We start from the raw sequence: 23,752 nt of genomic DNA on the forward strand, positions 1-23,752 counted from the left end.
CGCTTATGCACGATTCGCCTTTCTGTTTACAAGAAATAGCAGTCGAACGCAGAATCACCCCAACTGAACGCAACAGGATAGGAATGAAGAGAAGATTCTGAAAATGTATTTATGTTTTTTATATCAGTGAAGGGGAAACATATTTCACCATAATAACGTAAAAACCAACACAATTCTAGCAATCGGTATAATCTCAAATGCAATTAAATCGAATTTACTACCAGTTTATAACAGATTCCACTAGCAGAAACGCAACTGGAAATTGTTTTTATTGTTTTATGGTAGTAACTCCTAGAAATGTGCTTTAGTAAAATGTGAGTTGTTAATAGTGTATCTCTGCCTTTACGGTGTTGTTTATTCAGTTGCTACACACGCACAGCTTTGTTTATGTGTATCAAGCATGCCTCCTCATTTTGTAATTGTGCTTTATTCCATAAAAATGAGTAAAATACTTAAAAGGTGTGAAAAGGAAGTGTCCTGGTGCAGACACTGCCTATTCAGAGAGAAAAAGAAAAACAATATTGATAAACAGAGGCGGACTGGGTCAAAATTCTTATCCGGGAAAATTTATAGTGGCCTCATACTATGGTTTATGGCCAAAATCACACTGGCCACCAGGGTTTCCCCGGTAACGCTTATGGCCAGTCCGCCTCTGTCGATAGAGAAAAAATATGAAATTGTGAAACGCTTTGAGCGGAATGAAAGACCATGTGATATTGCACGTGCTACAGGCCTAATGAGGCAACGCCGAGATTTACAAAGAATGCAGAGAAAATAAAAACTTTCATAGCAGTAACAACTCAAAATGTAATTAAAATCCATTAGATTAAGACACAAAGAATTGGAAGAGATGGAACGGCTGTCATCTGTTTGGATAGAAAATCAAACAAAAAACAAGTTTGCTTATGATAGAAGCAAAGGCATTAGCAATATTTTATTACGTAATAGTCAAAATAAAATACATAAGTATTTTATTATGATTATTTATTGTGTTTGGTAATGTTTTGGTTACAAATGTGGGTTCAATCTTGGGTGTTCAGCACCTAACCCTATTTTTCCCATAGGGCCTGTTGTTTATATTGCACGATTTTGCATTACACGAGGGTTTCTAGGAACACAACTATCGTGCTATACGAGGACTGACTGTATTGGAGCTAGCTGCTATGCATGTATGAATTCTTTATTACAAAATTACAAACTCAAAAATTTCTGAGTGTGGACAGCTTATATAAATGCAAGGCAGAACTAGACAAATATTTGGAGTGAATGGATGAAATGAGAAGGTTTTTTTTTTTTTTTTTGGCTGATGCTGTATAAGCTTGATTTCTTGTGTCATATATCTCTACTAATGCTAATGCTAAGTCTTGCTAGTGTACGAGTGACCAATCCACAGTTCCAATCAATATCTGGGAAGTTAAAATCTCCCATTATAAGACATTCTGATTTACTGGCTTACTCTATTTCTCTGTACAGTTGTTTGTTGTACTCATCAGAGTCATTTGTCCTATAACGTTTTCGCTTTCCCAGTGCTTATTTCACTCCAAACTGACTCAAAATTGCATTGTCCACCAATATCAACTGGATGCACTGCATTAGATTTTGTTTCTTAACCAAGAGCATACCACCCCCACCTCCTCTCCTGTCTGTTCTTTGTGGTCAGCAGAGTTGGGGGAAACCCCGTAGCCACATTACAAATAACACTATGTTCTTTATGGTCAGTCATTACACATTAAACTATTAGTGATCATCATGCAATAGTTTATTTTGTTAAGTCAACACATTACTATGATGTTCATTCTCGATCACTTCCAGAATTGATTAGATTTTCTCTCAGAAAAAATTAATTGGACAAATTTTGAAGACTGTTAAAATTGGATTTTCCCAATCCATCAGATTTATTTGAAAATAAAATATTCACTGAATTGGCAAATTACATTCAGGAATCTTTAATAAAAGCATCATACAAGCCAACAAACAAGATGAGAACTGTAGACAGACCTTGTTCTTGGTGGTCTAGTGAACTCTAATTTAAGAAGGTAAGTGAATGTTGCTCGAAAAAGATACCAATGCCATTGATATTGACCTTCTGCTGAGATTGAGCAGTTACATACAACATATATTGATATTAAGAACACTTATACAAAAGCAATCATAAATAGCAAGTTCAATAATTGGATGAAATTAGTTCAATCATCTGATAATAATAATCTTTGGGAACGCTATATAAACTTACAGGAGATTGGCTACATTCACTGGAAATTTTTGGGACAGTACAGACAAATTGAATGAAACTTTGGATTGGTATGGAACAATTAAAGTAATACTACATAAGCTTTTTCCTATTGATGACGAAGGATTGGATACCAGACTTTCATTTATCTATCCATTCAGATAATGATAACTATTTCACCTACAAAAATTAAGAACTATTTAGTATTGCTGAAATCAACTCAGTAATTAAAAAAATAAAAGCTTCTAAATGTCCTGGTATGGATCTTTTAGAAAATATCTTTATATTAAGGTTTTACAAGATGAGACCAAAGATTTTGCTTGCTCTTTTGACAGGACTAACAAGACTTATTATATATGCCAATGATTTAACCATTTTAATTGAAGGTAATTCCTGAAGAGCTTTAGAGTCTTCTGCCAATCATGTATTAAAGGATCTGCATAAGTGAACTCTTCAGAACAAGCTTATCATTAGTTCTTATAAAACTAAGTTGATTATTTTTAAGACTGAATTAGATCTAAACAGAACCCCCTCAAATTAAAATTAACAGGACTCAACTTCCTCTTGTAACCGAAGTGAAATATTTAGGATTGACAATTGATTACAAGCTAAATTTTTCTTCACATCTTTCTTATTTATCTGGTAAAGTTAAGAAGTTCACTGCAGCTATTTTTAGGATATTAAGAGTAGAGTGGGGATTGCCGAGGAAAACTTACAAGTTATACTATTCTGCAATCTTCCTCTCCTCCCTATGGTTATCTATGCTGCTGGATCATGGTACCATAGGTTGATAATTGTTAGATTTCAGTTAAAACTCGTGTCATTGCAAAGGACAATACTGTTGGCTATTCTGTGTTTGTCGAACAGTATCCATGGCTGCTTTGCAGGTATCAGCTGGAGTGTTACCATTGGACTTTTTTTTTAGTATTTCGAGGGTTTTGTTTTCATATCCATAAACAGATTCCAACTGCATTTATGGGGATTGAGATTGACACACAACAAGTTGCTAAGAGAGAGAGAGAGAGAGAGAGAGAGAGAGAGAGAGAGAGAAAGAAAGAAAGATGTTGGATTGAGTTAGTGAACAAATGGCAGGATAGCTGGGATACATCTGAAGCTAGATTAGTGATTAAGAAATTTATTCCTTGGGTTTCTTATTTGATGGACCAAAGAACAAATAAGCGGTTCTTTATGAGCACGTTCAGCTCTTATATTCTTACAGGACATGGTTTGTTAAATGAGAAACTGTATAAGTTTGGCTTGAGTAATACACCTCTCTGTTTTTGTGGAGAGGCCAAGAGTTGGCACCATGTTTTCTATGACTGTCCTTATATCTGAGGGACACAGCATCTCTGAAATCTCAACAATGTTTCATTTGATGTCTAGACAAGCACCTCAAATTCATTAAATTTATTTACTATACTCCTAGAATTGATGTACACGCAAGTATATGTGCACCTGTTTTTACTCTTAGTTACCTTAAATCAGCCCACATATTTACTTGTTTCATTCTGACTCCCAGCAGTTCATGAAATGCCTGCATCTTGCATTCAAAGCTGCTACTCATTCCAATAGCAGTGAAAGAAACATTTTCACCTCTGCCTATGGCTATTGTTAGTCTGTGTACCCCACCCCCCCACAAGCTAGCAGTTTTCCGACTCACCTAACACTGCCTCAATAGCATCAGCAAATATTCTTGCACTCTTTCTATTTAAGTGTATCCCATCCTTGTTGAAGCAGTCTTTACTGTTAATAAGCATCGACCACAAAAATTCAACCTCATGAGCCTTGTACAATCTCTCCAGGACTGAAATGATTGACAAGGTTCTCATTATATACTTCCTGGGCAGAATTGCAGACACTTTCAAATTTAATCCTAACTTGCAACTTTTTTCAACATTGCCCTATACTTGTTAAGTAAATCTGCAAATCTCCTACTCTTAATGTCATTAGTACCAACATGGACAACAGTATCACCTATTGTACCCTTAAAAGATGTCTGCTCTACAACGTCATCAACTTTTGTCCCTGGCAGACACACCCTTGTCCTATTTCACCTATTGTTTTTGCGCAATATATTTCCCGTTACCCTGACAATAGAGTCACAGACAACAACTAGCTCCTGTGGAACCAGCACATTCTGCCTTAGGGGTTGCTGCTGTGTTGTCTGATGATTAAGTGCAAGCTCTGGCATTGATGTGGGCAGCTGAGAGCTTGATGGGCTCCCCGATTTAATTTTTTCAAGGGCATCCATCCTGTTCTTCAAGCTGCCATAAAAGCCTGTAACAACACTGATTTGGTGCCTGATATTCTGTGTTTTCTGTATTTATAAATGATATTGATGATGGTATATCGGGATTAATGTCCAAGTTTGCAGACGATACAAAGGTTGGCAGGGTTGTCAAGGACACTACTGACACTATGCTTCTGCAACAGGATCTGGAAAGGTTGAGCAGATGGGCTGAGAGGTGGCAAATGAAGTTTAACATTGACAAATGTAAAGTACTACACATGGGAAACAGCAACCCCAGAGCCACGTATCAACTCTATGGTACAACACTGACAGTGGTAGAGAATGAAAGGGACTTGGGGGTGGTTGTGCAGGCAGATATGAAGTTCTCTGAGCAGTGCAGACGGGCTGCAAGAGTAGCTCATGGAGTATTGTCAATGATATACAGGAATTTTTCCAGCAGAGATAAGGAGGTGATTATTCCATTGTATAAGGCGATGGTCAGGCCACACCTAGAGTACTGTATACAGGTCTGGAGGCCTCATTTCAAGAAGGATGTAGAGCTGCTGGAACGAGTACAGAGAAGGGCAACAAGATTAGTGAATGGAACAAAGGGGTGCTCTTACGAAGAAAGGCTTAAGTTTTGCAAATTACAGTGTCTGGAGACTAGGCACCAGCGAGGTGATCTGATAGAGGTGTATAAAGCCTTGAATGGTTTAAGCATGCTCAATGCTGATGGGATTCTTCCTCTAGCTCAGAATAATCATCTGAGAGGGCATAAATTCAAATTGAGGAAAGACAGATGTAGGATAGACGTGCGGAAATTTGCCTTTAGCCAGCGGGTGGTTGGTTGGTGGAACAGACTTCCATCCCTTGTGGTGGAGGTTGATAGCCTAAATAAGTTTAAGGCTCAGCTGGACAGGTATTTTGAACGAACAGAGGGGTGAAGTGTAAGTGGTTTTTTTTTTTTTTTTTTGGCTGATGCTGCATAAGCTTGCTTTCTTGCATCAAATGCCTCTACTAATGCTAATGCTAATATCCTCACATTCCTTATATCAAGCACACACAAAGTCATCCCCCTTGGCAATATCATGTCCCATTCCTGATAGCCCTGCAAACATCAAACAAGACATATATCTCATAAGGCACCCTTTATATTTAAGTGTATCCTTCCCTGTTGAAACAGTCTCTACTGTTAACAAGCACCGACCACAGAAATTCAGCCTCATGAGCCTTGCACAATCTCTCCAGGACTCAAATGATTGACAAGGCTCTCATTATATACTGGGCAGAATTGTGGACACTTTCAAATTTAATCCTAACTCGTAACTTTTTTCAACATTACCCTGTACTTGTTAAGTAAAGGGAGGGGAGTGTCAGAAGTTTCAGAAATGCCAAAATAAGTGTCAATGAGGGGAGTACCAGACTTTTATGGGTAGCAGTAACCCAAGAGAAATGTACCAACTGTGTGGTACTATGCTCAGTGAAGTGGAAAGTGAAAAAGACCTGGGGGTAATTGTGCAGTCAAATATGAAGTTCGCTGACAATGCAGACAGGCTGCCAGAGCAGGTTATGGAGTCTTGCCAATATATATAGGAATTTTGCTAGCAGGGACATGTAGGTGATTATTTCGTTATACAAGGCAATGGTCAGGCTACACCTAGAGTACTGTGTACAGGTCTGGAGGCCTCATTTTAGGAAGGATGTAGAATTGTTAGAATGAGTACAAAGAAGAGCAACAAGATTGGTGAAGGAAACAAAGGGGTGCCCTTAACAAGAAAGGCTTAAATTCTGCAAATTGCAGCACCTAGAGAGTAGGCACTTGTGAGGTGATCTGATCAAGGTATATAAGGCTTGAATGGGATGAGCATGCACAATGCTGATGGAATTCTTCCTCTTGCTCAGAATAATCAGCTGAGAGGGCATAAATTCAAATTGAGGAAAGACAGATGTAGGATAGACGTGAGGAAATTTGCCTTTAGCCAGTGGGTGGAATGTTGGTGGAACAGACTTCCATCTTTTGTTGTGGAAGTTGATAGCCTAAATAAGTTTAAGGCTCAGCTGGACAGGTATTTTGAACGAACAGAGGGGTGAAGTGGAAGTGTTTTTTTTTTTTTTTTTTTTGGCTGATGCTGCATAAGCTTGCTTTCTTGCATCAAATGCCTCTACTAATGCTAATATAATTGGATAGATCCCATCCACCCCGGGTGCCTTTTTTATGTTTATCCTCAACAATTTCTCCTCCACTTTCCTCTCAGTTATTACAAAATCATCTAGCTCACTGCCAGAGTTTACTTCACCTCTGGCATCCCCCTTCCTGAAGAACTCCTCATGTGTGAATGTAGATGCAAAATACTCATTTAGTTTGTTAGCAATCTGAGCAGGATCCTCAACTTTTGAATCATCTATATCCAGTGGACCAATCTGATTCATTCCTTTCCTTCTAGAGTTTACATAGGTAAAGAACTCTTTTCTGTTTTTCTTTGCATCCTTTGCCAAGGATTTCTCATAATCTGCCTTTGCCTGCCTAATCTCCTTTGTGACTTGGTTACAGACCAGCTTATATCTATCATAGGCTTCCATGTCACCCATTAATTTATATATATCCCATGCATTTTTCTTCTCTGCCACATGTCTCATTAGTTCATCTGACATCCATTTAGACTTAAACCTTGAACAAAATTTCTTAGTTGATATGAAAAGCCTAGTTGCTTCCATCATTAATTCTTTGAATGCTTCCCATTTTGAATTTGCTGTTGGTAACATCATCAGTTGGTCCCACTGTATAGAATTTAAATACTGTCTCAGACCATCATAGTCGCCTTTACCAAAGCAAAAACCCTTTCCTATACCCCTAATGGTAGTTACCTCTTTGAGTAAGTCCCACTTCAGCACATTGTGATCACTGCCACCTAGTGGTTCCTTTATCTGCAGATTCTTAATGCATGAAGAATCACTACTGATAATCAGATCAAGAGTATTACTCCCTCTAGTTGTCTCCCGAACATGCTGATGTAGAAAACAATCATCCAATAAATCCCCATAAATCCACAAATTTGGAATGAATAGGGGGGTAAAATGGGAGGTTTTTTTTTTTTTTTTTTTTTTTTTTTGGCTGATGCTGCATAAGCTTGCTTTCTTGTATCATATGCCTCTACTAATGCTAATTCTAAAGGCCATGATTCAAGGACAAATGGCACTCCCACTAGTTTGACCCCTTTGCTTTCCTGCTCTGGGGCATGATTTTCATTTTAATTCAGTATAATTACAAATACTACACTAAACAAATATATCTATTACAGGAATAGCACTATGCACCAGTTATGTTATGAAGTTTATGTTACTAATTATATATAATTAAAATTCGAATGTTCTTATCGATTATGCAGCAGTAATACTACCACACTACCAAGGTTGCATTATATTTAATAGGCTATACCATTATGCTTGAAAGTTATAAGTTAATTATAATATATAACAAAATTATCAAACTAATGCCAGCCTGAATGATTCAAACTTTAGGCTGCCCATTTACCACAATTAAAAAATTTGAATTCCCCCTACCACTCACTCTATAACTATAACAATGGCAGCAAGATTCGAATAATACAAACATTCTATGTATATTAAGTAGTAACCTATAAAATCTCTTGTTAAATTAAAAAATAAAATGACTAGCATGACTAGGACTATAAAGCTACTTATGATGTACGATTTATTACAGTTATACCTTGATTACATGATTTTTTATCCTACACACCATAATTCCCTTCACTACTTATCTCAGAAAACTAAGATTATTTCATTTAAAATAATATATATATATATATCTGTGTTTCTTTGTCTAGAGAACAAAAGGAGAGCTGGAAAAAGAAATTGCTGATCTCCAGATCTCAGGAGTTGACCCACCTCAGGTTAATATTTGTCCTCCTTCGCCTCAAAGCAATGCAAATGGGTCAAAAGCCAAAAATTTTAATTAGTAAGTCATTGTTTGGTAACAGCAGTTTTTCAGATGTTTCAGTTTTTTTTTTTTTTTTTTCCCCAACTGTCTGACTTAATGGTAAAATGCAATTTTATTCAGATAAAGTGACAAACAGATTTTTGCACTTCAAAAAAGTTACCTGTATATTTGTTTATTCCATATTTTAAATGAAATATGGAAATATTTTATGCCATATTTTAGGAGTGTGAACAGATTATTGATCCAATAATCAATTATAGATCTAATGACAATGAGCAGTAATTAGGGAAATTTAATTTTCTTGATCATTAAGAAATTCTTAATACAATCAATGCAATTATTATCATATGTAATTTTCAGTGTTTTAAGCCCAAAGAATTAACACCACTCTTCAAAAGATTTCTCGTTATATTATTGGTCGTACACCATGCCTGTCCGAGTTGATGAACATCATGTCCGTTTATGCTCTTCAAAATTTATAGTTAATTAGCAGAGGATAATATAATTTATGTAATTATATCAGTAATGTCTGTTAACTGTATTTTATTTACTGTTTTTGTTTTTCATGTTCTCTTTATGTTATAAAACTTGTAGCGTTTTTCTTCATGTATCTCTTGGAGTCACAAGATTTCTTAAATGTCTAGCGATTGTGGTAAAATGTAGATACATGGGATAAGAACTATCCCTAAGTTTTAAGTACTTAATAGTGCCACTATTTATGAATACAGTATTTCTTGTTAATTTTATTTTTTCAGAGAAATTATGCCATAGCCATCAAAAAAAAACTAAAAAAATACATATATGGGAGAGATCTATTATGATCTGGAATTTTCATTGTTTCTCATAAACAACAACATATATTGGTCTAAAATGTTTTGCAGTCATTTCATATTTCTGGTCTCACATTAATTACACTTGAATGCATGCCTTTGGTCATACTCTTAATTTGTAAGATATCATCATCTTCATTTTTAATTTAATATCACCTTAATTTGTAATTCAATTTGACATCATTTTTAATTCAAATCTTCAATCTCTACTTGAATTTGAAGTACAATCACATCTCACCATATTTCAAAATGTCAGTGTGCACTCAACAACATGTAATTATGTGCCAAATTTTGCTTTAAAATCAGAAAAACTAAAGTCAAAAATTTGATCTTAAAATAGCACAATGGGGATTCTGCCTGGTAACATAGAGGGGCGGCGTTCCTCCATGTGGTGTGGGCACCACACCTTGACCCCTCCTTACGTTGGTTCACACCTGGGTGGTCACCCACCATGTACTCGTGCATGGAGGTTATACCCAGGATTACTAACAGTCCCACCATCGTGAAGGTGCAAGCAGAGGATTTTGCTGTTACAGACTGTCCGGACTTCGCCAAAATTGGTTCCCCTTGACTTGAATGTCACCCGAATATCAGTTCCATCAGCGTTTTAGACTCCCAGGTAGCAAGTACAGCTTGTCTGGCATATCTAAGAGAATGTCTGTGACAACCTCAAGGACCATGCCGCCACCAGCCATCATCCATTTACTGTCCAACTTCAAACTCACAGAACCAACTTTTGATCTTCCTCGTTTATTCATTCAACTGCCATTTTCTGGAACAACCTCCCTTCATACGTATTTCCTGAAAATTACAGTGTACAGAAGTTCAAGTCTAATGTCAAGAAATATCTTCTTTCGTCTTCTGAACCTCCCACCTGAGCACGGTACTAAGTTCTATAGGTTCTAATACCTCTCATGTTTGGGGGTTCTCATAAAAAAAAAACTTGCTAATATGATCTGTTGCGGTAACGAACAAGAACTTTTGAGGTATGTGCAAGCGTAATTTTGACCAATATTATGGCATAAATGCATACTTTTATTACCCTTGTCCCTTGAAACTAACAGTTTCCCCAAACCTTTATGGTATCTTCAATAATACTAGCAAAAACCCTTGCACCACCTTTGTTTAAATGTATTCCGTCTCTACAAAATAGGCCGACCGGGCTAGCCAGGTGGGTAAAGTGCCTGCCTGGCAACCCAAAGGTCGCGGGTTCGATTCCCGCCTCGGGCTTGGATCAAAGTACTGCAAAAACCTTGGGAGGTGCACTATGGCCACAGAAGCCGATGCGCCAACAACTACCAAACCAAAAAAAAAAAAAAAATCTACAAAATAGATTCGCCCTGGAAAGATTGTGCAAGGCTCAAGGGGTAGAATTTTTTTCAGCCTGGACTGTACTTGTTAACAGGAGAGATTGCTTCTACAGGGATGGGATACACTTAAATAGAAAGGGTGCAAGAATATTTGCTGATACTATCGAGGCAGTGTTAGGTGGGTCGGAAAACTGCTGGCTTGGGGGGAGACAAAGACCAATAGATTGACAGTAGCCACTGGCAGAGGTGAAAGAGATTCTTGCACTGCTTCTATTAGAATGAGCAGAAGCCTGAAAAACAAGATGCATGGTATTTCAGAGACTGCTGGGAGCCATTGCGGTACAAGTAAACACATGGGTTGTGTTAGGGTAGCTAAGAATAGAAACAGGTGCAGGTGTACTTGCGTGTACACCAATGCTAGGAGTTTAGTAAATAAATTTGATGAATTTGAGGTATTGCTCAAAACATCAAAGGCAGATGTTGTTGGGATATCAGAGACGTGGTGTCACACAGATATAAAGGATGCAAAACTGCAATTTGGGAGTACAACGTCTACAGAAAGGATAGACAGGATAGGAAGGGGGGGAGGGGTTATGCTATTAGTTAAGAAACACATAAAAACCAAGGAAGTGAAGCCAGTCGACATCGCTGGACAGTGCAGTGTTGAGTCAGTTTGGTATGACATAAGCATTAGGAGATCAAAATTGAGAGTAGGAGTGTGCTATAGGCCTAATGACGCTGATGAGTATAATAAGGAACTGTACAGGAAAATAGAGTGGGCCAGTAAATCAGAGAGTCTTATAATGGGAGATTTTAATTTCCCAGATATTGACTGGAATTTGGGGGCTGGTTACTCACACACTAGAAGGGCTTTTGTGGATTTATTGGATGATTGTTTTCTACATCAGCATGTTCGGGAGGCAACTAGGAGTAATTCTCTTGATTTGATTATCGGTAGTGATTCTTCATGCATTAAGACTCTGCAGATAAAAGAACCACTAGGTGGCAGTGATCACAGTGTGCTGAAGTGGGATTTACTGAAAGAGGTAACTACCATTAGGGGTAAAGGGAAGGGTTATTGCTTCCGTAAAGGCGACTACGATGGACTGAGACAGTATTTAAATTCTATATAGTGGGACCAACTGATGATGTTACCAACAGCAAATTCAAAATGGGAAGCATTCAATGAACTTATCTTGGAAGCTACTAGGCTTTACATACCAACTAAGAAATATTGTTCAAGGTTTAGGCCAAAATGGATGTCAGATGAACTAATGAGGCATATGGCAGAGAAGAAAAATGAATGGGATACTTACAAATTAACACATGACACAGAAGCCTATGATAGATACAAGTTGATATGCAACCAAGTTACAAAGGAGGTTAGGCAGGCGAAGGCAGATTACGAGAAATCCTTGGCAAGGGATGCAAAGAAAAACAGCAAAGAGTTCTTTACTTATGTAAACTCTAGAAGGAAGGGGATGAATCAGATTGGTCCACTTGATATTGATGGGTCAACTGTTGATGATCCTGCTCAGGTAGCTAACAAACTAAATGAATATTTTGCATCGACATTCACACATGAGGAGTTATTCAGCAAGGGGAATGCCAGAGGTGTATTCAACTCTAGCAGTAAGCTACAGAATCTTGAAATAACTGGGAGTAAAGTGGAGGAGAAACTGTTGAAGATAAACACAAGAAAGGCACCCGGGGTGGATGGGATCTATCCAGTTATATTAAAGGAGGCAGCAAAGGAAGTAAGCAAACCCTTAGCCATAATTATGAGAGCTTCCTTGGACTCAGGGGAGGTACCCATAGACTGGAAATGTGCAAATGTGACCCCAATTCACAAAGGAGGATCAAAGGCTGACACAAGTAATTATAGACCTGTGAGCTTAACTTCTGTTCCAGGAAAATTAATGGAGGCACTGGTTAAAGAAGCACTGCAGGATCATTTAGACAAGACTTCAGTTATAGCTCAGACACAGCATGGTTTTGTTAAGGGGAAGTCTTGCCTGACCAACTTGATTGGATACTATGATGCAGTCACAAAAGAACTGGATGCAGGGAATAACTTTGATATTATATACTTGGATCTTAGAAAGGCTTTTGATACTGTTGCACATGGAAGACTGCTGCACAAATTGGAGCAGTGTGACATGGGAGGCAAACTGCTGCTATGGATAAAGGGGTGGTTGAGGGGGAGAAGACAGAGAGTGGTAATCAATGGACACCTGCTCATCGTGGACTAATGTTATTAGTGGAGTCCCTCAGGGCTCAGTGTTGGGTCCATTATTGTTTTCTGTATTTATAAATGATATTGATGATGGTATATCAAGCTTAATGTCCAAGTTTGCAGACGATACAAAGGTTGGCAGGGTTGTCAAGGACACTACTGACACTACGCTGCTGCAACAGGATCTGGAAAGGTTGAGCAGATGGGCTGAGTGGTGGCAAATGAAGTTTAACATTGACAAATGTAAAGTACTACACATGGGAAACAGCAACCCCAGAGCAACGTATCAAATCTGTGGTACTACACTGACAGTGGTAGAGAATGAAAGGGACTTGGGGGTGGTTGTGCAGGCAGATATGAAGTTCTCTGAGCAGTGCAGATGGGCTGCAAGAGTAGCTCATGGAGTATTGTCAATGATATACAGGAATTTTTCCAGCAGGGATAAGGAGGTGATTATTCCATTGTATAAGGCAATGGTCAGGCCACACCTAGAGTACTGTATACAGGTCTGGAGGCCTCATTTCAAGAAGGATGTAGAGCTGCTGGAACGAGTACAGAGAAGGGCAACAAGATTAGTGAATGGAACAAAGGGGTGCTCTTACGAAGAAAGGCTTAAGTTTTGCAAATTACAGTGTCTGGAGACTAGGCACCAGCGAGGTGATCTGATAGAGGTGTATAAAGCCTTGAATGGTTTAAGCATGCTCAATGCTGATGGGATTCTTCCTCTTGCTCAGAAAAATCACCTGAGAGGGCATAAATTCAAATTGAGGAAAGACAGATGTAGGATAGACATGCGGAAATTTGCCTTTAGCCAGCGGGTGGTTGGTTGGTGGAACAGACTTCCATCCCTTGTGGTGGAGGTTGATAGCCTAAATAAGTTTAAGGCTCAGCTGGACAGGTATTTTGAACGAACAGAGGGGTGAAGTGGAAGTGGGTTTTTTTTTTTGGCTGATGCTGCATAAGCTTGCTTTCTTGCATCAAATGCCTCTACTAATGCTAATGCTAATTCCTTCTACCTACGAGTGTGGGCCAAGCTGATAAAAATTTTCCCCCAAAAGCCTTGCAGATTCTTTCAAGTCTTCAATTAAATCACAAGGCTTACAGCATATAATTGCTCCTATCATGCCTGGGCAGGATTGCAGACACGTTGACATTGTGACCTGACTTGTGGCATTTCTTTAGCATGATCCTATATTTGTTTAAGAAGTCAACAGATCATGTGTGCTTAATACAATTAGTATCCACATGAATAATAATATTGTCTTTATCTACTTAAAATCTGACAATCTGTTGGTGACATAATTGTTGCTCCCTGCAGACATAGCCTGGTTCTAGTCCATCTATCCTTATTACAAATAATATTTCCTGTTTCCCTAACGATGGAATCTCCTAACAGAACTAAGTCCTTCTGAACCAGAGCAGTTTGTACTTGGCTATTCTGCTCTAGGGTCCAATTTGGGAGTGCATCACTTGGTGGGTTACTAGAGTCTTGAGTCCCTGGTGAGTTCCCAGTTACATTATTCTTGCTCAGATCGTGTCAGTGAAATTATTCTTGCAGGAATAGAATCCTTTATCCCACACTCCACTTTAAAATCTCGTCCTTTATCTAAACCTTGGTTTTCCAATAAATGTGCTAAGGCTGTTCAAGAGAAGAATGTTGCATTTCCTAATTGGTTGTTTCTAATTCTTCAGTTTCATTTTCCGCCTATACCAAAGCTCGCAACAATCTTAAAGCAGTTATTAATCAGTCCAAACTAGAGTTTGAATAGGCTAAGAGTAGAAAACTTGCTTCTTGCCCTAATGGTAGCCGAGCATTCTGGTCTCTTGCCAAAGCTATTGGCCGCAACTTTTCCCCACCTCTCTCCGAACCAGATGGTTCTGTTGTCACTTCAGCCAAGGATAAAGCTGACCTGCTAGTATCCCATTTTTCTTCCAACTCATGTATTAATGATCTTGGTAAAACACCTCCCAACATTCCCAACATGCTCCATTCAATGCCTCCTATGGTCTTCCGTCAAAAGGATATCAGAAGGATTTTGATGAATCTTGATGCTAAGAAAGCTACAGGTCCTGATGGTATTTCTCCACTTGTTCTCAAAACCTGTGCTCCTGAACTTATTCCTATTCTTTGCCGCCTTTTTTCACTTTCTTATTCCAAAGGTGTTTTTCCTTCTGCTTGGAAATTTGTTCATATCCAGCCAGTTCCTAAAAAGGATGACAAATCCCTCCCATCCAATTATTGTCCCATTGCAATTACTTCTACTCTTTCTAAAGTAATGGAGAAATCAATTAACCGCCAACTCTTAAACTATCTAGAAACCTTCCGTCTGATCAACGATCACCAGTATGGATTCCGTCAGTGTCGATCCACTGGTAATATTCTGGCTTATGTTACCCATTTATGGACTAATTCAATGGAAAGGTTCGATGAAACACAAGTAGTTGCTCCTGACATCTCAAAGGCTTTTGATCGTGTTTGGCATAAAGGTCTTCTAAACAAGCTTCCATCTTATGGTTTGCCAACTGTTTTTAGTAATTGGTTATCCAGTTTTCTCTCTGATCGTTCACTGAGGGTAATGGTAGATGGCTCTCTGTCTTCTAACTTCTCCACTAATGCCAGTGTCCCCCAAGGTTCAGTTCTTTCCCCCACTCTTTTCCTCTTGTATATTAATGACCTTCTTCCATTGACTGGAAATCCTATCCATAGTTTTGCCGATGATAGCACATTTCATTCCACTTTCCATTTTGAGAAACCTTGTCCTGCTCAGTCAGCTTCAGCTTCTCAAAAATTTGCTACCAATTCCTTAAATGCTGATCTTCAGGTAATTCGTCAGTGGGGCAAATACAACTTAGTTGATTTCAACCCTTCTAAAACTCAGTCTTGTCTTATATCTAGCAGAAAGGATTCTTCTGCTCCTATGCTTATCTTTAGTGACACTCCAATTTCTAGGCAAAATGATATATCTCTTTTGGGGATTACCCTGACTTCTAATCTCTCTTGGCACATGCACATTACAAATATTGCTTCCTCCGCATCTAAAAAACTTGGTTTTCTCTTTTGCTCTCGGCGTTACTTTTCTTCCAAACAGCTGCTCACTCTGTATAAATTGCAAATCTGCCCTGCCATGAAATATTGTTCTCACATCTGGGGTCGCGCCCGGAAACCTCTCTCGGGCTTTTTAATTCCATTCAGAAGAGGGCAGTTAGGTTAATTAATGATTCATCTCTAACAGAGTCTCTCCAATCGCTTTCTCATAGACGTACTGTTTCTGCTGCATGCCTCTTCTACATATACTTCCATGGGCACTGTTCTTCTGAATTGGCTTCTATAATTCCCGCTCTCTCTTTCAAAACAGTCCGAACACGTGCCGCCACCAGCCAACATCCATTTACTGTCCAACTTCAAACGCACAGAACCAACTTTTCATCTTCCTCATTTATTCATTCAACTGCCGTTTTCTGGAACAACCTTCCTTCCTACATATTTCCTGAAAATTACAATCTACAGAAGTTCAAGTCCAATGTCAACAAATATCTTCTTTCGTCTTCTCAACCTCCAACCCAAGCACAGTACTAACTACTATAGGTTCTAATACCTCTCGTGTTTGGTGTTCACATAAAAAAAAAAAAAAAAAAAAACGTGTTCGTACTGTTTTGAAAGAGAGAGCATGAATTATAGAAGCCAATTCAGAAGAACAATGCCCATGGAAGTATCTGAAGAAAAGGCATGCTGCAGAAACAGTACGTCTATGAGACACAGAGTGGAGAGACACTGTTAGAGATGAGTCATTAATTAACCTAACTGCCCTCTTCTGAATGGAATCTAGAAGCCTGAGAGAGGTTTTGGGACTACTGCCTCAGATGTGGGAACAGTATTCCATGGTAGGGCAGATTTTCGATTTGTACAGTGTAAACAGCTGTTTGGAAGAAAGGTAACACCGAGAAGAAAAGAGAAAACCAAGTTTTTTAGAAGCAGAGGAAGCAGTATTTGTAATGTTCTTTTGCCAAGAGAGATTTGAAGTCAGGGAAATCCCCAAAAGAGATATATCATCTTGCCTAGAAATTGGAGTGTCACCAATGATAAGCATAGGAGCAGAAGAATCCTTTTTGCGATGCAAGATATAAGACAAGACTGAGTTTTAGAAGGATTGAAATCAACTAAGTTGTCTTTGCCCCACTGTAGAATTACCTGGAGATTGCATTTAAGGAATTGGTAGCAAATATTCAAGAAGTTGAAGCTGATTGAGCAGGGCAAGGTTTCTCAAAATGGAAAGTGAAATGCAATGTGCTGAAGTTGAAGCTGATTGAAAAACTATGGATAGGATTTCTGGTCATGGAAGAAGGTCATTAATATACAATGAAAAGAATGGGGGAAAGTACTGAACCTTGGGGCACACCAGCATTAGTAGAGAAGTTAAAAAACAGAGAGCCATCTACCATCACCCTCAGTGAGCAGTCAGAGAGAAAACTGGTAACCAATTACAAAAAACAGTTGACAAACCATAAGATGGAAGCTTGTTTAGAAGACCTATAGGGCAAACACGATTGAAAGCCTTTGAGATGTCAAGAGCAACTGCTTGCGTTTCACTGAACTTTTCCATTGAATTTGTCCATAAATGGGTAACATAAGCCAGAATATCACCAGTGGATCGACACTGACGGAATCCATACTGGCAATCATTGATCAGATGGAAGGTTTCTAGGTAGTTTAAGAGTTGGCGGTTAATTGATTTTTCCATTACTTTAGAAAAATTGGAAGTAATTTCAATGGGACGATAATTGGAAGGGAGGGATCTGTCACCACTGGAATGAGCAAATTTCCAAGCAGAAGGAAAAACGCCATTGGAATAGGAAAATGAAAAAAGGTGGAAAAGAACAGGAATAAGTTCAGGAGCACAGGTTTTGAGAACAAGTGGAGAAATACCATCAGGTCCTGGAGCTTTCTTAGCATCAAGATTCGTGAAAATCCTTCCAACATCCATTTGATGGAAGACCACATGAGGCATTGAATGGAACATTCTGGGAATGATGGGAGGTGTTTTACCAAGATTGTTGAAATGTGAGTTGGAAGTAAAATGGGATGCTAGCAGGTCAGCTTTATCCTTGGCTGAAGTGACAATAGAACCATCTGGTTTTGACAGATGTGGGAGCAGAGATAGGCAAAAGTTGCGGCCAATAGCATTGGCCAGAGACCAGAATGCTTGGCTACCATTAGGGCAAGAAGCAAGTTTTCTACTCTTAGTCTGTTAACAATCTAGTTTGGACTGATTAATAACTGCTTTACAATTGTTGCGAGCTCTGGTGTAGGCAGAAAATGTAACTGAAGAATTTGTTACAAGCCAATTGTGATATGCAACATTCTTCTCTTGAACAGCCTTAGCACATTTATTGGAAATCCAAGGTTTAGATGAAGAACGAGATTTTAAGGTGGAATGTGGAATTTAGGATTCCATTCCTATTAGAATAATTTCACTGACACGATCTGAGCAAACGTTGACATCAGAAATTTTGAAACAGTAATCCGACCAAGGAAAAGAAGAAAAGAAATCTCATTTTGCATTCTTGTAATGCCAAACAATACAAGGTTGGGAATAGCCATAAGATAAAGGCTCCATTGTAGAAGAGACAATCACCAAGTTGTGATCGGAGGTGATTAAAGCACCACTTACTTCGACTGTGTACTTAGAAGTGTTGTTTGTGAGAAAAAGATCAAGCGTGTTGGCTGTATGGTTAAGATTGCCAAGTAATCTTGTAGGTAAATGAAATCTGTGTTAGGTCATTAGTAATTGCAAAAGCCTCAGCATCTCGACCAGCTGGGTCTGTGTGACTAGAAAATGGAAGCCAGCTGGAGTTGTGAACATTAAAATCACCAAGGAAAATTACCTCAATGTTAGGAAAGTTGGACTGGAGAAATTCAAACTGCAAAGAGAGGAAGTCAAAGATTTCCAAGTGATTAGTGGAATTGGGATAACAGTAGAGACAACAGATGAATTTGACACAATGAGGTCTAGAGAGATTAAGCCAGAGAAGATCGAAAATAGGAGATTCCAAATTACCAAGTTTCTGACAATTGTTGGAAAACCACATGAGGCATTGAATGGAACATTCTGGGAATGATGGGAGGTGTTTTACCAAGATTGTCGGAAAAGACATATGCACAAGTACCACCTTTGAGGCGAAAGGAATCATACAGTGAATAATTTGGGCATCTGAGATGAGCAGTAGTTGAATCAACCGATAACTGAGATTCTGTCAGAAAAAGTACGTGGGGTTTTGCAGACTGTAAGTGGAAATGGACATCATTGAGATCAGAACTGAGACCACGTATATTTGCGAAATGAAGTAGGAAGTGTTTGGGAGATTTAGATCTTTTTGCAGATAAATCTGCTGTATTAATTTGACGATTCATGGTGTATTCAATAGTAAGAAAAGGTGGGTGGGACATGCTGTATGAAGTAATGAAATTTCTGGATATGGCATACACATGGTAAGAATATACCCAGATCCTTGACATAACGTGGCCTCAACAATGCTCCCCACATATACACTACTCGGACTCCCTCCAGTCACTATCTGGCAGAGTAGAGGTAGCAAGATTATACACTAGCTGATCCGGAAGCCTCGTAGAGAGTTACCAATAGGTTCTGTCCGGTGTACTAACTAGCGGCCGGCCTGCGGACACTGTTTTAGAGCTGTACCCTTGAAATGTAAGAAATATTGGATCTCGCCACGATCTAATTGATGACTTTTGGGGTTCATCATAACCCCAAAAGTCATCAATCATACTGCATGATGGAAGACATGCTGTATGAAATAATGAAATTTTTGGATATGGCATACACATGGTAAGAATATACCCAGATCCTTGACATAATGTGGCCTCGACCAAACCCCCTGCACACACACACTACTCAATCTCCCTCCAGTCACTATCTGGCAGAGTAAATGCAGCAAGATTATACACTGGCTGATTTGGAAGCCTTCTAGAGAGTTACCAATAGCTTCGGCCTGGTATACTAACTAGCGGCATGGCTGCAAATACCATTTTAGAGCTGTACCCGCGAAATGTAAGGAAGTTTGGATCTTGCCATAGTGTTCATCATAACCTCAAAAGACATCAATTATACTGCATGAGAGTTTTCTAAGGGCAGAAATGTTTCAAATGAGCAGGTAACCAATGACACGGAAGCAAGCTTAAATAACTTGAAGGGGTGTGTGAGGGTAGTTAACTATACAAGAACACTGTCTTAATTGTTTATACAGTAATGTCAAAAGTGTCATCAATAAAATGATTGAATTCAAACTGCTGATTAGGAAAAATAACACTGACATAATAGGGTTTACATAAACATTGTGCCACCCAGAAATAGGGGATGACGAGTTTCAGTATGGTAAGTACAATGTGTTTAGAATGGATAGGACAGACAAAAGAGGTGATGTGGTCATGCTTCCTATCAAAAGCAGCCTTAGCGATTAAAGCTTTTCAGGATTAAAACATTTCACAAAATAGTATATAATCTATATGGGATGGGCAAATGGAATGGGCAAGCAAGCGTGAATTATTATGGGTGATTTTAATTTGCCTCTAATTGATTGGAGCAAATAGGAAGGAAATTTGACATGGCAGGAAAAATTTTTAAATCAACTACATGATTGTTATTTGTATCAATATGTCAAGGGAAAATACTAGGGTAAAGGATAATCTAGACCTGATTATCACCCATAAATTAGATGACATAATAGGGCTGATATTACAGAAACCAGTAGCAGGAAGTGATCATGGTGTTCTACGGTGAATGATGAAAAGAGAGAGAGAGGTAGTAGTAGTTAAAAGGAATGGGTTATACTTTCAGGAAAGAAAATTACGATGGCTTAAGGTGCTACATAGCCTCTGTTAACTGGATAGAAATCTGACAGAGAGAGAGAGGAGAATACCTTTAATACATTAATCCCAAAATTCTACTGGAATGAGCAGCAGCCTGGAAAACAAGATGCAGGGGATTTAGTATTTTTTTAGTATTAGTATTAGTAACAGCCGCATGGTGCAGGAAAGCCTATGGCTTATGCTGCACCAGCCTTAAAAAAAATCCGAACAAAACAATGATAAAAACAAAAAAAATAAATAAAATAAAATAAATAACTAAATAATAATAATTAATAAAAAAAAATAAAAAAAAAAGGAAATTAAACCTATCATCCTAAGCGCTTCCCTTACCCGAAAGTACTATCCAGATGACCTTTGAATTTCCCCAAACTGTCAGCCTCTACCACCCATGTAGGCAACTTATTCCAGTAATTTATAACTCGCTGGCTAAAATAAAACTTCCTGCAGTCCAATCTAAACATTTCCCCCCGTAACTTGAATTTATGTCCCCTAGTTCTAGCATCATTTATAATCTTGAAAATTTCGTCCTCATTCATTTTACTGATGCCTCTCAGAGCCTTAAACACCTCAATCAAATCTCCTCTAAGGTGTCTAGTTTCCAAACTCTGCAACCCACATATTCGAAGTCTTTCTTCATAAGGATGCCCTTTTGCCGATCTCACCAGGCGAGTTACCCGTCTTTGCACCCTTTCAAGAAGCTTGATGTCTTTCTTTAGGTGCGGTCTCCATAATTGAACACAGTATTCCAAGTGTAGTCTAACATAAGCCTTATATAATGGGATTATCACGTCACTATCTCTACTTGCAAAAGTTCGATAGATCATCGATAGGACACCATGGGCCTTCCTTGCAACCTGTTTACAATGCTCAGAGAATTTCATGTCTGACCGTATCGTAACACTCAAGTCCCTTTCCTCCAGTACTGGGTTTAGTTGAACTCCACCAAGTGAATAAGTTATTTTGAGATTACTGTTTCCCAGGTGTAATACCTTACACTTTGTTGGATTAAAGCATAGCTGCCATTTTTCTGACCATTCCTGAAGTCTATCTACGTCTCTCTGAAGAAACTCAGCTTGACAGTGATCATTAACTATTCTACCAATTTTAACATCATCTGCAAATTTAGACATCATGCCCTCTATCCCTTCATTGATGTCGTTTATGAAAATTAAAAACAACAGTGGTCCTAATACTGATCCTTGGGGAACCTCACTTCTTACATCAACCCAATCTGAGGAATAGCCATTTATCACAACCCTCTGCCTCCTGCCCTGAAGCCATCCTGCTATCCATCTAAGGATTTTCCCTGTGATTCCAACCTGTTCCAGCTTATAAAGCAACCGCTCATGTGGGACTGAGTCAAAAGCTTTGCTGAAATCTAAATAAACAATGTCGAAATTATTCCCTAAATCCAGCTCGTGAGTGACCCTTTCGAAATAGCGAACCAGATTTGTGAAACATGATTTTCCCTTTACAAAACCATGCTGAGTATCCTTGAGAATTTCAATTCAATCCAAATGATCCTGAATTCCACCCTTGATCATTGCCTCCATGATTTTCCCTACTACTGAAATCAGACTGACAGGTTGATAATTTCCAACTTCACTTTTAGAGCCACACTTATGTATGGGAGATACATTTGCACTTTTCCAATCCAAGGGAATCTCCCCAGAGTCTAGTGATGCTCGCATAATTAGCCTCAATGGTTCAATGCACTCGCTTGCCGCCTCCCTTAAGATTATAGGGTATATTCCATCAACTCCAGGAGCCTTATTGGTCTGTAGGCTCGAAAGTTTTTTCATTAAATAATCTTGCGAAATTTCAATATCATTAATTACATATTTTTTAACTTCACTCCCACAATTTCCCATTGCCACAAAAGGCTTTTCATTTGTAAATATCGATGCAAAATAACTGTTGAGTTCATCTGCAACGGCAGCTGGTGTATTTATTACTATCCCCTTTCCCTTTCGTAAAGGTCCGATCTGGTTTGTCCTGCTCTTCTTGGCATTTATATATGTGAAGAATTCTTTATCCCCCCCTCTTTGCTCTGTTTGCTAGTGATTTCTCATAAACTGCCTTTGCCTGTCGAACCTTTTCTGTGGCTCTGTTACACATCACCTTGTAGCTGTTATAGGCTTCAGTACTTTTTATTGCTCTGTAACCTTTCCATGCCACCTTTTTCTGCTCAAGTAATGTGGCAACTTCACTATTCATCTAACTTGGAACCCTTCTCGTGGAGTATTTTTTTAATGGTATATATGCATTCAAGGCATCTGTGATTAATATTTTAAAGGCGTACCACAGTTCAATTGTGTTCATTCTCTGCACGATATCTACCCAGTTAATAGAGGCCATGTAGTACCTTAAGGCATCGTAATTTCCTTTTCTGAAATTAAAACCCATTCCTTTGCTTTTTACTTCTGCTACCTCTCTCGTCATCATCCTCCGTGATCACTTCCTGCTACTGGTTCCTCTACTGTCAGCCCAGTTATGTCATCTGATTCATGTGTGATGATGAGGTCTAGGATATTCTTTTCTCTAGTACTTTCCCTGACATGTTGATACAAATAACAGTCATCTAGTTGATTTAAAAAGTTTGTTCCTCATGTCGAGTTTCCTTCCCATTTACTCCAATCAATTAGAGGCAAATTGAAATACTCCATAATAAGGCATTGACACTTACTTGCCCATTCCATTTGCATGTAGAGGCTTTTGTCATAATCTTCACAATCACCTGGTCTGTAGATTACTCCTACTCGCATTATACCTTTGTTTCCAACTATAGGAAAGATGTAGAGCTGCTGGAGCGAGTGCAGAGAAGGGTAACAAGATTAGTGAATGGAACAAAGGGTTGCTCTTATGAAGAAAGGCTTAAGTTTTGCAAATTAGAGTGTCTGGAGACTAGGCAACGGCTAGGTGATCTGATAGAGGTGTATAAAGCCTTGAATGGTTTGAGCATGCTCAGTGCTGATGGGATTCTGCCTGTTGCTCAGAATAATCACCCGAGAAGGCATAAATTCAAATTGAGGAAGGACAGATGTACGTAAATTTGCCTTTAGTCAGCGGGTAG

General features: G+C 38.7%; 1 protein-coding gene across 1 annotated transcript in view; it reads left to right on the forward strand.

The window, feature by feature from the left end:
- LOC150087800 (voltage-dependent calcium channel type A subunit alpha-1-like) overlaps nucleotides 1-23,752 on the forward strand; it is a 1,442,149-nt gene that overhangs the window by 293,109 nt on the left and 1,125,288 nt on the right. The window contains exon 15 of the mRNA XM_090369204.1: nucleotides 8,306-8,436. Coding sequence (XP_090225330.1) covers nucleotides 8,306-8,436 — 131 coding nt within the window. The remainder of the gene's footprint in view (nucleotides 1-8,305; nucleotides 8,437-23,752) is intronic.

Source organism: Mastigoproctus giganteus, chromosome 3 (genome assembly GCF_048544385.1).
Source record: "Mastigoproctus giganteus isolate SK-2022 chromosome 3, ASM4854438v1, whole genome shotgun sequence".
In the NCBI taxonomy this organism is placed as follows: Eukaryota; Metazoa; Arthropoda; class Arachnida; order Uropygi; family Thelyphonidae; genus Mastigoproctus; species Mastigoproctus giganteus.